This window comes from Bombina bombina, chromosome 3, assembly GCF_027579735.1.
Source record: "Bombina bombina isolate aBomBom1 chromosome 3, aBomBom1.pri, whole genome shotgun sequence".
Classification (NCBI taxonomy): Eukaryota; Metazoa; Chordata; class Amphibia; order Anura; family Bombinatoridae; genus Bombina; species Bombina bombina.
Genome location: NC_069501.1, coordinates 950,088,957 through 950,106,393, shown reverse-complemented (window position 1 = coordinate 950,106,393; position 17,437 = coordinate 950,088,957). Strand labels below are relative to the sequence as shown.

The 17,437-nt window shown below is 37.2% G+C and overlaps 1 protein-coding gene across 4 annotated transcripts in view; it reads left to right on the top strand.

Moving 5' to 3' along the window:
• ENOX1 (ecto-NOX disulfide-thiol exchanger 1) overlaps positions 1–17,437 on the top strand; it is a 1,465,540-nt gene that overhangs the window by 965,443 nt on the left and 482,660 nt on the right. For all 4 annotated transcript variants that reach the window (XM_053707980.1, XM_053707982.1, XM_053707981.1 and 1 more), the window contains one exon: positions 17,014–17,247. In XM_053707980.1, coding sequence (XP_053563955.1) covers positions 17,014–17,247 — 234 coding nt within the window. The remainder of the gene's footprint in view (positions 1–17,013; positions 17,248–17,437) is intronic.

Genomic DNA, 17,437 nt, shown 5'->3' with positions numbered 1-17,437 from the left:
ATTCATAATAACTGTATTCCTTATAGCTCCAGATTTAGCCAGATACCGGTTGTTTGTAAATTGTGCTCCTACTAAGAGGCCTTGCAACATGAAATATCCTCTTTAATGTATATTGTGCTTTGTTACTTGCAGTAGACCTGAGTAAATCCTCAGATAATTATTTCAGTTTTTTTTTAAATAAACATAAGTACATATGTAAATCACTGGCTTTAGTAAATATAGTAGATAGCCAGTTAAACGTTTAAATTGTATTGAAAACCATGGTTAGAAACAATTATAGACAATTTATTTTCATTGTGCTCCTTTTAGAGTAACTAGAAGCATATAGCTATGTATGCAGGTTGATTTACTATCCTTTGTATAATGCAGAAGGTAATGTGGAATGAGGATTTAATTGTAATATAAAGCACTATGAAGTAAGGTATCAGTAAGCCAAACTAGTCAGTCAGAGTTATTCAAGTTGAGAAATATGAGATAGCTTAAGGTATATAGATAATATCGGCACAGATAATAGTGATACATTGGGAAGCTGGCTCTGCTAACTAAGGAGGACTGTAGCAACAAAATTGTTGGAATAGATAATGAATTATGTCACAAATACCTCCAAATTATAGGCCCCTCTTACCATAGCTCGGAAATCACACACTCATCCTCAACCCTGGCACTGGAGAAAATCTCGGAGTTCAGCTGATTTTCTTCATTACATTCATCTTGAACTCCTACTATTCTGCCCTTAATCTATATAAGCAACATTGCTTCTCTACTCTTAACTCTAATCTTTCTTGAAACCCAAAACGACTGTTCTCCACTTTCAATACTCTTCTCCGCCCACCCCCACCTCCTTATACTACTTCTCTGTCAGCTCAAGACTTTGCCAACCACTTCAATATAAAAATATCGACTCCATCAGAAACTAAATCAGCTCTCAACATACTTCCATTCTCTCACCCCCTCAAACGCTCGCAGTCAACCACAACCCACATAACCATAAACTTAGCTGTTTCTGCACTTATACTGCGCTCTCACCTCACTACCTGTCCCCTTGACCCTATCCCCTCACAGCTACTCCCCTCCCTCTCTTCTACCTATACCCCTATACTTACACACACTTTCAACATCTCCCTCAGCACCAGTATATTTCCCTCATCTCTGAAACATGCACTGGTCACACCTATCCTCAAAAAACCTTCCCTTGATCCAACCTCCCCATCCAACTATCGCCCTATTTCCCTCCTCCCTCTTGCCTCAAAGCTTCTCAAAAAGCTAGTATAAGCACGCCTATCCCATTTCCTTACATCAAACTCCCTTCTTGACCCACTGCAATCTGGATTTTATCCCCATCACTCCACAGAGACATCAATCTTTAAGGTTACCAATGACCTACTTACAGCAAAATCAAAAGGCCACTTCTCTCTGCTTATCCTCCTTGATCTGTCTGAAGCTTTTGATACTGTTGACCACCCTCTTTTGCTCCAAACCCTCCAATCCATCGGCATTTGTGACACTGCCTTCTTGTGGTTCTCTTCCTACCTGTCAAACCGTTCCTTTAATGTAGCCTTCTCTGGGGCCTCCTTTGCCCCGTCACCACTTTCTGTCGGGGTACTGCAAGGCTCTGTCCTCGGTCCCCTTCTCTTCTCAATCTACACATCATCATTAGGTTCCCTAATTTAGTCCCATGGTTTCCATTATCATTTCTATGCCGATTACACCCAAATCTACTTCTCTGCACCAGACCTATCTCCTTCCTTGCTAACCCGTGTCACTAACTGTCTTTCTCACATCTCTTCCTGGATGTCCTCTCACTACCTCAAGCCAAATCTTTCCAAAACTGAGCTACTTATTTCCCCCCCTTCTTCCAAAATCTCCACTCCCAATCTCTCTATACCTGTCGAGAACTCCATCATTACTCCTACCCTGCATGCCCGATGTCTTCGGGTCACATTTGACTCAGATCTTTCTTTCACTCCTCACATTCAGATCTTGGCTAAAGCCTGCCACTTTCACCTTAAAAACATCTCTAAAATTAGACATTTCCTTACACAAGACACAACTAAGATTTTAATCCACTCTCTCATCCTTTCCCGCCTCAATTACTGTAACCCTGTCCTCTCTGGTCTCCCCAACTGCCGCCTAGATCCTTTACAATCCATAATGAATGCCTCTGCCAGGCTCATCTTCCTTACACGTCGCTCTTCATCTGCCGCACCTCTGCCAATCCCTTCACTGGCTTCCTCTTGCCTCTAGGATTAAACACAAAATTCTCACTCTGACATACAAAGCCCCCAACTGCACTGCTCCCCCCTTTATCTCAGACCTTGTCTCCAGATACTCTCCCTCCCGTCCCCTTCGCTCTGCTCATGACCTCCTACTCTCCTCATCTCTTGTTACCTCCTTACACTCCCATTTACAGGACTTCTCCAGACTGGCTCCCATATTGTGGAACTCTCTGCCTCATGGAACTCTCTGCCTCACTCCACAAGACTCTCCCCTAGTTTTGAAAGCTTCAAGTGCTCCCTAAAGACTCTACTCTTCAGGGATGCATACAACCTACACTAACCTTTCTTTATACCAGTTCCTCTCCTCCATTGCTATCCCATGAACCCCCTTAGCATGTAAGCCCAAGAGTCCAGCTGTTTGTAGATCACCTTTTTAAGAGCTGACTACAACAGTGCGACTCTTGGAAGGGCCCTCTACCCATTTCATCCCTATAAATGTTTTGTTGTACTCCTCCTTTGTTTATAGCGCTGTAGAATCTGTTGGCGCTCTACAAATAACCAATAATAATAACAATATTAGAAGCTTGAATGCTCAAATAGCGTTCTTGCTAGAAACATATCTTCGAGTTAAAGAGATAGCCAAACTAAAATCAAGCTGGGTAGGAGAAGGCACAAACAGGAAAAAAGGGGTAGCTATATTATTACACAAAGAGCTTAAGTATGAAATAATTACTAAAGATATAGATGCAGATGGTAGATACATTATAATTCAAATAGTAAACCAGATACTCATATTCTGCAATATATATGGTCCTAATGTTCCAAATAAATTATTCTGGGATAAAATTACCTAAAACTTATAGAATATACACAGAGTAAACTCATTGTAGGGGGGGATTTTAATTTAATTTCTCAGTTACCAATTGATAGAACAGACAGAAATAAAAAAAAAAACATATGGAATACATCATAGGGGAATTAAAATCCTCAAAAAATTCAGGTTCTGTCTTAATTTAAAAGACATTTGGAGGATTCAGTATCCTGATCAGAGAGAATATACCTGTGGGTCGAAAACTCACAAGTCCTTTTCTAGGATCGATATGTTTTTAATAAATTAAAAAATGCTTGGTCTGAATTTAAAAGCTACTATTAATCCAATATTAATATCTGATCATGCCCCAATATCCTTAAATATTCCACTGAAGCCTTTGACACCTCAATCTAATAAGTTTATTTTTCCAAAGTATCCACTTTCAAATATTAAGTTTAGCAATTGGTTACAGAATGCTTGGTTACAATTTAAAACTTTTAATGAGAACTCTGTCTCGAACACAGAAACATATTGGGAAGCGTCAAAATCTGTGTTAAGAGAAGAAATTAAGAATTATTTATGTCAATGGAGAAAAAAAATCTAATGCAAGAAGTATTCAGTTAGCAAACCAATTACGTAATGCATATAATATATGTCTAATAAATCCTGTAAAAATCAACTGGGACAAATACGTCCAGGCAAAAAAGGAAAGGGAAATACACCTAACACTGACAGTAACCCAAGAGACGGTAAAGGCTAGTGCTAAATTGTATAGATGTGGAGGTAAGACAGGCAAATACCTAGCAAACACGATTAAACAGGCGAGAGGAACTAACGTAATAGAAGCTATCATTAATAAAGGGGCAAGATTCACAGAAAATTAAGAAATAATTTCTGAATTTGTAGATTATTATAAAAACATATACAAAGAAGATAAAATTGATAAAAAAAATAAATTGTTTTGGGAAGAATGCCCACTCCCCCCAACTAGAGGCTGGCAAATTACAGCAATTAAGTAGACCAATAGAAGTGGTGGGAGATTTTACCTCTTACACTTATGGCGAAAATAAATCTGATAAAAATGGTAGCTTTCCCTAAACTTTTATATTTCCTACAAAATCTACCACTATTACTAAAATATACACACATACAATTCTTACACAAAGCTTTCGAGGGTTCTTATGGGGGAAGGGAAAGGCTAAAATGTCATTATATCGCTTGAATTAATAACAAAATATGGCAGGGTTTAACCTACCCTCTCTTCAAAAATATAACTGGGTTTGTATGGCGAAGATTGTAACGGATTGGGTAGCAGGGAAGGATCAATTTATGCTTAAAAATATTGAAGAAAATATGTTAGCTCCCTTTAATAGTAAGGCACTAATTCATATACCAGTGAAAAAGCTACCAGACATTATTAAAAAAATGTTAGTTTTTAAAAACCCTATTATTGCCTGGCAAAAGATCTGTAAATCTTTAGATGTCTTCCCTAATTTTTCTAAGTTCCTTCCTTTAACGGGTAACCAAGATTTTCCAGAGGGGATAAGTTCAAATATTTTTAAGCAATGGAAACTGCAAGGTCTAGAATATACCGCTCAACTACTTAAGCCTAATTGGACTAATGTTAACTCCTTTGAACAAATTAAACAATATTGATAATAAAAGCTTCTTCACTGTTCTCCAAGCTAGACATTACTGTATTTCCCATAAACTGAAGATAAGCTTACAAAGTGGAACCAAGTGAGAGCAGTGGCATGTTATAGGAGTAACTTCCCAAATGCAAATACTGTGCACTGTTTAGGACAATGTACAAAAATTAAAAAAAAATGTGCTATGATATCACACTGGATCTCCAAAATTGTGAGCTCTAAGACTGAGATTAACATATCAGATTATCTTCTTAAAAAGTAATGAGAGGGGACTCATCAATGTAAGGTTTATTAACTTTATTATATTATGTGTTTGAAATGTAATATTTTCTAGCTGGAAGCCACAGAAAACACCAAGTTGAAAAAAAATTCCTGTTGTAAAAAAATACCAATTTTTTACAAACCGATGCAGAGAGAGCCACTCTGTGGCCCTCTCTGCACCGGTAGCGATGGTGCAGATTGGATCATAGTTGGTGGGGGGTGGAGCATTGGCGGGTGGATGGCCCATCGCTACCCAGCATTTGGATCCTCTATCTGCAATGTGCATGCCCGGGTGCCAGGGGCATGCATGCGTGGGGCGCACGCGCAGCAACCACTGCCATCAATGAGTAATGAATGTGAAGGAGGGAGAGGGAGGGGGGAAAAACTAAGGATCTGGGAGGGGGAGGGGGTTTTGAGAGGGGGCTGCTACACTACAGAAAAATAAAAAAAACTTTTTTTTTTTTTGGGGGGGGGGTACTCAAGATGGCGGGGACAATTGTGGGTGGAGGAGGGAAGAGAGCTGTTTGGGAGGGATCAGGGGGTGGGATGTCTCAGGTGGGAGGCTGATCTCTACACTAAAGCTAACATTAACCCTGCAAGATCCCTACAAGCTACCTTTTAGCGGCATTTAGTGGCCTTCTAATTGCCAAAAAGCAGCGCCAAAGCCATATATGTCTGCTATTTCTAAACAAAGGGGATCACAGAGAAGCATTTACAACCATGTATGCCATAATTGCACAAGCTGTTTGTAAATAATTTCAGTGAGAAACCTAAAGTTTGTGAAAAAGTGAACGTTTTTTTTTATTTGATCGCATTTGGCAGTGAAATGGTGGCATGAAATATACCAAAAGGACCTAGATCAATACTTTGGGTTGTCTACTACACTACACTAAAGCTAAAATTAACCCTACAAGCTCCCTAATTAACCCCTTCTCTGCTGGGCATAATACACGTGTGGTGTGCAGCGGCATTTAGCGGCCTTCTAATTACCAAAAAGCAACGCCAAAGCAATATATGTCTGCTATTTCTGAACCAAGGGGATCCCAGAGAAGCATTTACAACCATTTGTGCCACAATTGCACAAGCTGTTTGTAAATAATTTTAGTGAGAAACCTAAAGTTTGTGAAAATGTTTGTGAAAAAGTGAACTTTTTTTTATTTGATCGCATTTGGCAGTGAAATGGTGGCATGAAATATACCAAAATGGGCCTAGATCAATACTTTGGGTTGTCTACTAAAAAAAATATATACATGTCAAGGGATATTCAAAACTATGATAAAAGTGTGATCAACACACAAGAGGGCGCCCTCTTGTGTGTCGATCACACTTTTATCATAGTTTTTATATTTTAATTTTATTACTAAGAGGAGCAGCTTGTCTTTCATATTAGAGACACATAGTCAGTGTCTTAGGTATTTATTACATCAGGTCCAGTAGTGAACTTGGCATTCGAGTCTGCTAGTGCACATGCACATTGGGAAGCTTTTCACTCACGTTACATTATACTGGTTGTTCTAGCGCCCTCTAGTGGCTAAGGTCACATTTGTTTTATTTCAAGGGATATTCAGGGATTCCTGAAAGATATCAGTGTTCCAATGTAACTAGCGCTAATTTTGAAAAAAAGTGGTTTGGAAATAGCAAAGTGCTACTTGTATTTATTGCCCTATAACTTGCAAAAAAAGTAAAGAACGTGTAAACATTGGGTATTTCTAAGCTCAGGGCAACATTTAGAAACTATTTAGCATAGGAGTTTTTTTGGTAGTTGTAGAAGTGTAGTGTAGGGTCAAAAAGTATGTTTTTTATATTTTTTCATCATATTTTCTGTTTTTTTGTATAGTAAATTATAAGATATGATAAAAAAAACGGTATATAATATGTGTGGGTACAGTAAATGAGTAAGAGGAAAATTACAGCTAAACACAAAGCACATAGCCTTGGACCCAGATGGTCAACAAATGGAAAAGTGCTCTGGTCACGAAGGGGTTAAGACCTCGGTCTCCACGATATTATGTGTTTATTTTTTTCTGGATCCCCAAAACACCCTGTGTGGAAAATGGGAGAAGTATAATGGTTCTTTCTTTTGTACTTTTACACTGTTGATTGATAAATTAAAGAAAAGGAAAAAGAAAAAGAGAAAAAAACATTGGTAAAACAAGAATGTAAGAAGCAATTGAGACTCTATATACATTAATATGTAAAATATGCTGTTACTATCTTTCCATGTCAATGATTGCATAAATTGGTGTTGATCTATTGTTATATGCATCAGTAATATAAGTTATGATGTTAATGAAAAATGTATTAAAAGAATTCAAACGTCAAAAAACAAAAAACAAAAGCAAAAAAAAACCCATTAATATCCCTCAAGATTAAAATTGTAACCTCCCGAAAACAGCACAAAAACATGATTTGTCTTTTTAATTTCTTGATTATTGTAATTTAGAAAAATGTAAATGATTAACCCCTTAAGGACTTGGAATTTTAGAGGACAAACTTGCCCAAAGTACCAAAGAATGTTTAGCGTTTTTGCTATCACCCCATTTAAACAGAAATAAAGTCTTGTTTTTTGTATTTACCTATCAAAACTATATATTTTTTGTAGACAACCCAAGGTATTGATCTAGGCCAATTTTGGTATATTTCATTCCATCATTGCTGCCAAATGCAATCATATTAAAAAAAATTGTTAACTTTTTCCACAAACTTTGGGTTTCTCACTGAAATGATTTACACACAACTACTGCAGTTATAAAACAAATAAAACAACAAATGGTTGTTAAAGCTTCTCTGTGGTCCCATATGCTCAGAAACAGCAGACATGCATGGCTTTTTCATTGTTTTGGCAATTAGAAGGCTGTTAATTGCAGCTGCACACCACACTTTGAAATTCCAGGTAGTGAAAGGATAAATCAGTTATCTTGTAAGGTAAAGTACACTCACTTTTTCATAATGGAAGAAATATGGTTATATCAGTTGTAAAGTTGGTATGTTATCTCTTAATGTACGGAGTAATGTTAAAACATAGTCAATTTATAAACAATGTTTAAAATAACACTCACTGCTCAGTGTGCAACATACGTTTATCCCGCTGCATCCTCTGACGCGTTTCACTTGGTGCATTCTCAAAGATGACGTAGCTAACAGATGGTAACAATTATTCTTAAATAGATACTTATCTGGTTAGTATTCCTCCCGCCAGAGGTGAGATTTCACTGTTTCTGGCCTATCCATAAGGACAATATTTTATTCTATTCATCTGTTTGGTCAATCTGGAAAGGGATAAATACACATAGCCATCCATCTCTTTTATTCATGAAGATACCAATTTTAACCCACTCGCTAGACAAGTATATGTTATTATTCAACAAATAGTGCCAAATGTGCCATCATTAACTCCTTTCATTATAAACTTTCATTATTCAGATAGGGCATGCAATTTTTAACAACTTTCAACTTTGCCTTTATATTCAAATTTGCTTTGTTTTCTTCTTTGTTGAAAGCTAAATCTAGGTAGGCTCATATGCTAATTTCTAAGACCTTGAAGGCTGCCTCTTACCTCAGTGTATATTGACAGTTTTTCACAGTTAGACAGAGTCAGTTCATGTGTGCCATATAAAAAATATTGTGCACACTCCCGTGGAGTCAGCACTGATTGGCTAAAATGCAAGTTTATCAAAGAACTAAATTAAGGGGACAGTCTGCCGAGGCTTAGATAGAAGGTAATCACAGATGTAAAAACTATATTAATATAACTATCTTAATTATGCAAAACTGGGGAATTAGTTAATAAAGGGATTAATTATCTTTTTAAACAATAAATATTCTGGAGTAGACTGTCCCTTTAAAAGGACTTTAACACCCTTATTAGTTTAAAGGGACACTGAACCCACATTTTTTTCTTTCATGATTCAGATAGAGCATGCAATTTTAAGCAACTTTCTAATTAACTCCTATTATTACATTTTCTTAATTCTCTTGGTATGTTTATTTGAAAAGCAAGAATGTAAGTTTTTGGTGAACAACCTGGGTTGTCCTTGCTAATTGGACAGCACCAATAAATGAGTGCTGTCCATGATACTGAACCAAAAATTTGCTGTCTCCTTAGCTTAGATGCCTTCTTTTTCAAATAAAGATAGCAAGAGAATGAAGAAAAATTGATAATAGATGTAACTTAGAAAGTTGCTTAAAATTGCATGCTCTATCTTAGTCACAAAAGAAAAAAAATGGTTTCAGTGTCCCTTTAACCAATAGCATATATTACATCAAATTTTGAACAAAAATATTTAAAGAACGAGTGGTAGATGTAACACTCATCACATAATCACGAGTGTGCATATCTTTAATTCAGTGCTCACATCAATAGATGCTATTCTGTGTCTTAAACAATCAATTAGGGCAGACACACAAATTCCCTAAGGAGGAAACTAACCATGTAATCTTTAAAAACAATTACAATACAAGTTACAAATATATATATATATATATATATATATATATATATATATATATATATATATATATATATAAAATTGCATATTGGGTACATAGATGTGATAATTAATTTTATTCCTGACATACTGAATGTAAGATACTTCTATTTCAAAGTTAAACAGGTATTTGACTAATTTCCCTGGAGCAAATCTATGTCCCATCTTGTATTAATGCCAAAGGGTTCCTTAGATTTTAGGAAACCAGAATGCCTTCCTATATTGAAGCCTGCTGAATCTGTTTCCTCCTCTTTTGTACGGAATTACAAAATCTATTGCTTGTACCTGAAGTGCATTTGTTTGCCCCAAATGTTTGGCAAAGTGTTTACCAACAGTTGTCTTTGGGGAGTAGTTTTAATATCATTCAAATGCTCACATACTCAATCTTTAAACATCCTGCTAGAACACCATACATACTGTTTCTGATAAATATTACTTATTATTATTATTATTAGGTATACAACATACCTGGGCATACAGTCTAACATATATCTTATATTGTATATTTCCCCAGTCTAATCTCCCCTAATTTTATGTATGAGGAAGTTTTACATGGCTTTCATTTCATTCACTGATCCTGTAAACATGGATGGGAAATCGATGCTGTCACCAAATAAGGAGATAGAAACTACTTGTAAAAAATCAGAGTGTAAAACACAGGACATATGTTTAGAATACACCCTCTTGGCACTAGAAAAAGAATAATGAACGGAAGTAGAACAGATATTGGTACATAAACAATGCAATAGTTTTTTTTTAGAAATTAGTGATTTCTACCCAGTTCAGACAAAAAATAGTATTATAGATTTGTGTCAAGAAAAGGTGTATAATGAATTAATCGCTCTGAATGAAAGAACAAAAGGTAACAAATTATCAACAAAGAGAAATAATAGAAAAACTACTTGTAATTTATCGCTCATACAAAGAAGGGCCTTAGAATGTAATAACTCCAGATGATAAGGGAGGCTTAATTCTTATTCAAAATAGTGAGAATCATGAAGAGGCAATGAAACATCTGAAAATCATACATATGCATATGAACGATTACCCTACAATCTGATTTAACAATATAAAAAGGAATTGGAAGTCCTATTAGACAAAGGGAAGGAAATAGTTATACTTGATGATAAACTTGTAGAATACCTTAATCCCACCTAGTGATAGCAAATTTTAGGTTACTGCGAAAGATTCACTAAAATCCCATTTCCCCCAATTGTCTCATGGGTGGGATCTCTTAGTGAACGTCTAGGAGAGTGGGTTTATTATTTACTACAACTAACAATAAACTCCCAAGTTATCATAAAGACACAAAACACTTATTGCAAAGGATGAATAAATTGCATTGAAAAGGTGAATATAGTTGGCTACCAGTAGATGTCAGCTCACTCTATTCATGTATTCCTCATTTTCTGGGTCTAAAGGCAGTTAAATATAATTTGGAGCTATACACGTCATTTTTCCAATAAATTAATTGCTTATATTTATTTATAGTTTAGTTATACCGGCTTACACACAATTTCTTTCTGTTTGATGATCAGTTCTTCCTGCAGAAGTGGGGAACAGCCATGGAGGCTAAGTTTGCCCCCGCCTATGACAAAACTTTTTTTTAGGTTGGTATGAGGCATCCCGCATTTTTGCAGGAAGTCATGAATGTATCAGTAGCAATTTACTTATTATCTAATTTGTTTCATTCTCTATCCTTTGTTAAATAAGCAGTTATGCACTACTGGGAGCTAGCTTAAAGCCAATGGTAAGAACCATCAATCAGCAGCTTCTGAGCCTACCTAGCTATAGTTTTCAACAAAGGATAGAAAGAGAACAAAACACATTAGGTAATAGAAATAAATTGGAAAGTTATTAAAATTGCATGCTCTGTCTATATCATGAAAGTACAATATTTGGTTTCATGTCTTTTTAAGTATTTTAATGTTATTTCTGTTGGTGTGGGTATTTAAGAACAGCTATAAAAGTGCTCCTACACTGCGTGAACTAAAACTAGGTAGAGAAATGTAGGACCAGTATTCTGTATAATTTTGGATGTACTCACTGAAGCAGTGCAAAAAAATTTTTAAATACTGTAGAAAAAAAAAAATAATAATAAATATATATATATATATATATATATATATATAAAACATGTGTAATTAATTTTATGATAATTTTCAGATTTATTTTTCTTTAATTAGATCAGTCTGCAAAAATGAAATAGTTGCATCAATGGTTAATTACCTGATTTTAACCTGGTAGGTAATATCATTGTCAGCTGTGATACCGCCATTGTTACAATGTACATAATATGGGGCCACATTATCAAGCTCTGAATGGAGCTTGATGTCCCTCCTCTGAGGCTGCGCTCTTCAATCTGCCCGAACCTATACGATCGGGCTGATTGACACCCCCTGCTTGCAGCCGATTGGCCGCAAATCTGCAGGGGGTGGCATTGCACAAGCAGTTCACAAGAACTGCTTGTGTAATGAGAAATTGCTGTCTGCATTTATCAATGTGCGGCGGACATGATAAGCTACATTGTATCATGTCCGTCCACACTTTGATAAATTGACCCCTAAGTGTAAAGCAGTGATGCCAACATCAATATTGTATTTTTGTAAAGTGCTGGCAAGGGGAGCTAGGAAGGGTTACAGCTAATTCCACAGAGTTTACTGTAACCCTAGCCATAGCCTAGCTGCAGCCCTAACCCAAGCCACTGCTACCATAAGATCTCTATTCATCTGTAACAGGGGATAGTGATATTGTCATGGGCTACAAGTTCTCAGTATAGACAAAATTGCAGTGGCAATATTGCTGGAATATACCTTCTGACCACAGTAAAATAAATCAATACTGCATCAACTTTTATCATTGTCTTTTTGGCTCTAATACGGCTAGATTTAGAGTTTTGTCGGTAAGGACCCGCGTAGCTAACGCCGGCTTTTTTCTGGCCGCACCATAAAAATAACTCTGGTATTGAGAGTCCACATAAAGGCTGCGTTAGGCTCCAAAAAAGGAGCGTAGAGCATATTTAACGCAGCTTCAACTCTCGATACCAGAGTTGCTTACGGACGCGGCCAGCCTCAAAAACGTGCTTGTGCACGATCCCCCATAGGAAACAATGGGGCTGTTTGAGCTGAAAAAAAACCTAACACCTGCAAAAAAGCCGCGTTCAGCTCCTAACGCAGCCCCATTGTTTGCTATGCGGAAACACTTCCTACGTCTGCACCTAACACTCTAACATGTACCCCGAGTCTAAACACCCCTAACCTTACACTTACTAACCCCTAATCTGCCGCCCCCGCTATCGCTGACCCCTGCATATTATTATTAACCCCTAATCTGCCGCTCCGTAAACCGCCGCTACTTACATTATCCCTATGTACCCCTAATCTGCTGCCCTAACATCGCCGACCCCTATATTATATTTATTAACCCCTAATCTGCCCCCCACAACGTCGCCTCCACCTGCCTACACTTATTAACCCCTAATCTGCCGACCGGACCGCACCGCTATTATTATAAAGTTATTAACCCCTAATCCGCCTCACTAACCCTATAATAAATAGTATTAACCCCTAATCTGCCCTCCCTAACATCGCCAACACCTAACTTCAATTATTAACCCCTAATCTGCCGACTGGAGCTCACCGCTATTCTAATAAATGTATTAACCCCTAAAGCTAAGTCTAACCCTAACACTAACACCCCCCTAAATTAAATATAATTTACATCTAACGAAATTAATTATCTCTTATTAAATAAATTATTCCTATTTAAAGCTAAATACTTACCTGTAAAATAAATCCTAATATAGCTACACTATAAATTATAATTATATTATAGCTATTTTAGGATTAATATTTATTTTACAGGTAACTTTGTAATTATTTTAACCAGGTACAATAGCTATTAAATAGTTAATAACTATTTAATAGTTACCTAGTTAAAATAATAACAAAATTACCTGTAAAATAAATCCTAACCTAAGTTACAATTAAACCTAACACTACACTATCATTAAATTAATTAAATAAAATATCTACAATTACCTACAATTAAACCTAACACTACACTATCAATACATTAATTAAATACAATATCTACAAATAACTACAATGAAATAAACTAACTAAAGTACAAAAAATAAAAAAGAACTAAGTTACAAAAAATAAAAAAATATTTACAAACATAAGGAAAATCTTACAACAATTTTAAACTAATTACACCTACTCTAAGCCCCCTAATAAAATAACAAAGCCCCCCAAAATAAAAAATGCCCTACCCTATTCTAAATTACTAAAGTTCAAAGCTCTTTTACCTTACCAGCCCTGAACAGGGCCCTTTGTGGGGCATGCCCCAAGAAGTTCAGCTCTTTTGCCTGTAAAAAAAAACATACAATACCCCCCCCCAACATTACAACCCACCACCCACATACCCCTAATCTAACCCAAACCCCCCTTAAATAAACCTAACACTAAGCCCCTGAAGATCATCCTACCTTGTCTTCACCATACCAGGTTCACCGATCCGTCCTGGCTCCAAAATCTTCATCCAACCCAAGCGGGGGCTGGCGATCCATCTTCCGGCGGCTGAAGAGGTCCAGAAGAGGCTCCAAAGTCTTCATCCTATCCGGGAAGAAGAGTAGATCCGGACCGGCAACCATCATCTTCCAAGCGGCATCTTCTATCTTCATCCAATGAGGACCGGCTCCATCCTGAAGACCTCCACTGCGGACCCATCTTCATCCGGCGACGTCCAACTGAAGAATGACGGTTCCTTTAAGGGACGTCATCCAAGATGGCGTCCCTCGAATTCCTATTGGCTGATAGGATTCTATCAGCCAATCGGAATTAAGGTAGGAATATTCTGATTGGCTGATGGAATCAGCCAATCAGAATCAAGTTCAATCCGATTGGCTGATCCAATCAGCCAATCAGATTGAGCTCGCATTCTATTGGCTGTTCCAATCAGCCAATAGAATGCGAGCTCAATCTGATTGGTTGATTGGATCAGCCAATCGGATTGATCTTGATTCTGATTGGCTGATTCCATCAGCCAATCAGAATATTCCTACCTTAATTCCGATTGGCTGATAGAATCCTATCAGCCAATCGGAATTTGAGGGACGCCATCTTGGATGACGTCCCTTAAAGGAACCGTCATTCTTCAGTTGGACGTCGCCGGATGAAGATGGGTCCGCGGTGGAGGTCTTCAGGATGGAGCCGGTCCTCATCGGATGAAGATAGAAGATGCCGCTTGGAAGATGATGGTTGCCGGTCCGGATCTACTCTTCTTCCCGGATAGGATGAAGACTTTGGAGCCTCTTCTGGACCTCTTCAGCCGCCGGAAGATGGATCGCCAGCCCCCGCTTGGGTTGGATGAAGATTTTGGAGCCAGGACGGATCGGTGAACATGGTATGGTGAAGACAAGGTAGGATGATCTTCAGGGGCTTAGTGTTAGGTTTATTTAAGGGGGGTTTGGGTTAGATTAGGGGTATGTGGGTGGTGGGTTGTAATGTTGGGGGGGGTATTGTATGTTTTTTTTTACAGGCAAAAGAGCTGAACTTCTTGGGGCATGCCCCGCAAAGGGCCCTGTTCAGGGCTGGTAAGGTAAAAGAGCTTTGAACTTTAGTAATTTAGAATAGGGTAGGGCATTTTTTTATTTTGGGGGGCTTTGTTATTTTATTAGGGGGCTTAGAGTAGGTGTAATTAGTTTAAAATTGTTGTAATATTTTTCTTATGTTTGTAAATATTTTTTTATTTTTTGTAACTTAGTTCTTTTTTATTTTTTGTACTTTAGTTAGTTTATTTCATTGTAGTTATTTTTAGGTATTGTATTTAATTTATTTATTGATAGTGTAGTGTTAGGTTTAATTGTAGGTAATTGTAGGTAATTTATTGATAGTTTAGTGTTAGGTTTAATTGTAACTTAGGTTAGGATTTATTTTACAGGTAAATTTGTAATTTTTTTAACTATTTTAGCTATTAAATAGTTTTTAACTATTTAATAGCTATTGTACCTGGTTAAAATAAATACAAAGTTACCTGTAAAATAAATATTAATCCTAAAATAGCTATAATATAATTATAATTTATGTTGTAGCTATATTAGGATTTATTTTACAGGTAAGTATTTAGCTTTAAATAGGAATAATTTATTTAATAAGAGTGAATTAATTTCGTTAGATTAAATTTTATTTAACTTAGGGGGGTGTTAGTGTTAGGGTTAGACTTAGCTTTAGGGGTTAATACATTTATTAGAATAGCGGCGAGATTCGGTCGGCAGATTAGGGGTTAATAATTGAAGTTAGGTGTCGGCGATGTTAGGGAGGGCAGGTTAGGGGTTAATAAATATAATATAGGGGTCGGCGGTGTTAGGGGCAGCAGATTAGGGGTACATAGCTATAATGTAGCTGGCGGCTCTTTGCGGTCGGCAGATTAGGGGTTAATTATTGTAGGTAGGTGGCGGCGACGTTGTGGGGGGCAGGTTAGGGGTTAATAAATATAATATAGGGGTCGGCGATGTTAGGGCAGCAGATTAGGGGTACATAGGGATAATGTAGCTGGCGGCGGCGTGCGGACGGCAGATTAGGGGTTAATAAGTGTAGGTAGCTGGCGGCGACGTTGTGGGGGGCAGATTAGGGGTTAATAAATATAATATAGGGGTTGGCGGTGTTAGGGGCAGCAGATTAGGGGTACATAAGGATAACGTAGGTGGCGGTCGGCAGATTAGGGGTTAAAAAAATGTAATCGAGTTGCGGCGATGTGGGGGGACCTCGGTTTAGGGGTACATAGGTAGTTTATGGGTGTTAGTGTACTTTAGAGTACAGTAGTTAAGAGCTTTATGAACCGGCGTTAGCCCAGAAAGCTCTTAACTACTGACTTTTTTCTGCGGCTGGAGTTTTGTCGTTAGATTTCTAACGCTCACTTCAGACACGACTCTAAATACCGGAGTTAGAAAAATCCCATTGAAAAGATAGGATACGCAATTTACGTAAGGGGATCTGCGGTATGGAAAAGTCGCGGCTGAAAAGTGAGCGTTAGACCCTTTTTTGAGTGACTCCAAATACCGGAGGTAGCCTAAAACCAGCGTTAGGAGCCTCTAACGCTGGTTTTCACGGCTACCGCCAAACTCTAAATCTAGGCCATAGTGTTTTTGACAGCAGTCTGCAAGCTTGAGGACCAGTTAAAGCTAATGATAAGAACGCTAAAAATTGTATTCCTAAATTCATTCTTTCTTGTAAAAAAACAAATAAAGTTAGGAAAAGTCATAAAATATATATTTCTTTCTATATTGCATTGTATTTATTACTGTACCAGTGTCTTTTGAGTTTAGGGTCTGGGTACCAATCCCTGTTTGTATTAACATTCCGTAAGATTCCTTAGATTTCTATGACAAATGTAATTTTATTTTAGAAACAAAGGAACAAATGCAAAAACTAATTTTTAAATGTCTGTTTGCTGCACTTGTTCTGTAGGTCTGCCATGTTTTTCCAAAGTATTTTAATAAAAAATAAAAAAAAATGTTAACCCATGGTTTTGTTGTTACACTTTTTTTCTCTCCACATAATGATAAATGCTGTACCCTCTGTTTTAAGGTTACCGTATGAGGTTAGGATCCAGCACAGACAAAAAGGATTCTGGCCGACTACATGTCGATTTTGCTCAAGCAAGAGATGACTTTTATGAATGGGAATGCAAACAAAGGATGCTTGCCAGGGAAGAGCGTCATCGCCGCAAACTAGTAGTGGACAACTTGCGACCTCCATCGCCTCCTGCTATCATGCATTATTCTGAACATGAAGCAACGCTACTCACTGAAAAATTTAAAGGTGAGCCTGTGATTAGCAATTGCTGCAATGTAATTCACCATGTTTGATTATCTACAGTTTATGGTTCGGTGCTTAGTCTTTTTCCTTTGTTTTTAGTTTGTAACTTCTCACATGCTGACATTCATAGACTTTATCTCCATTGATTGGTATAATATCCTAATTCACAATACATTAACATATTTAGTTATAA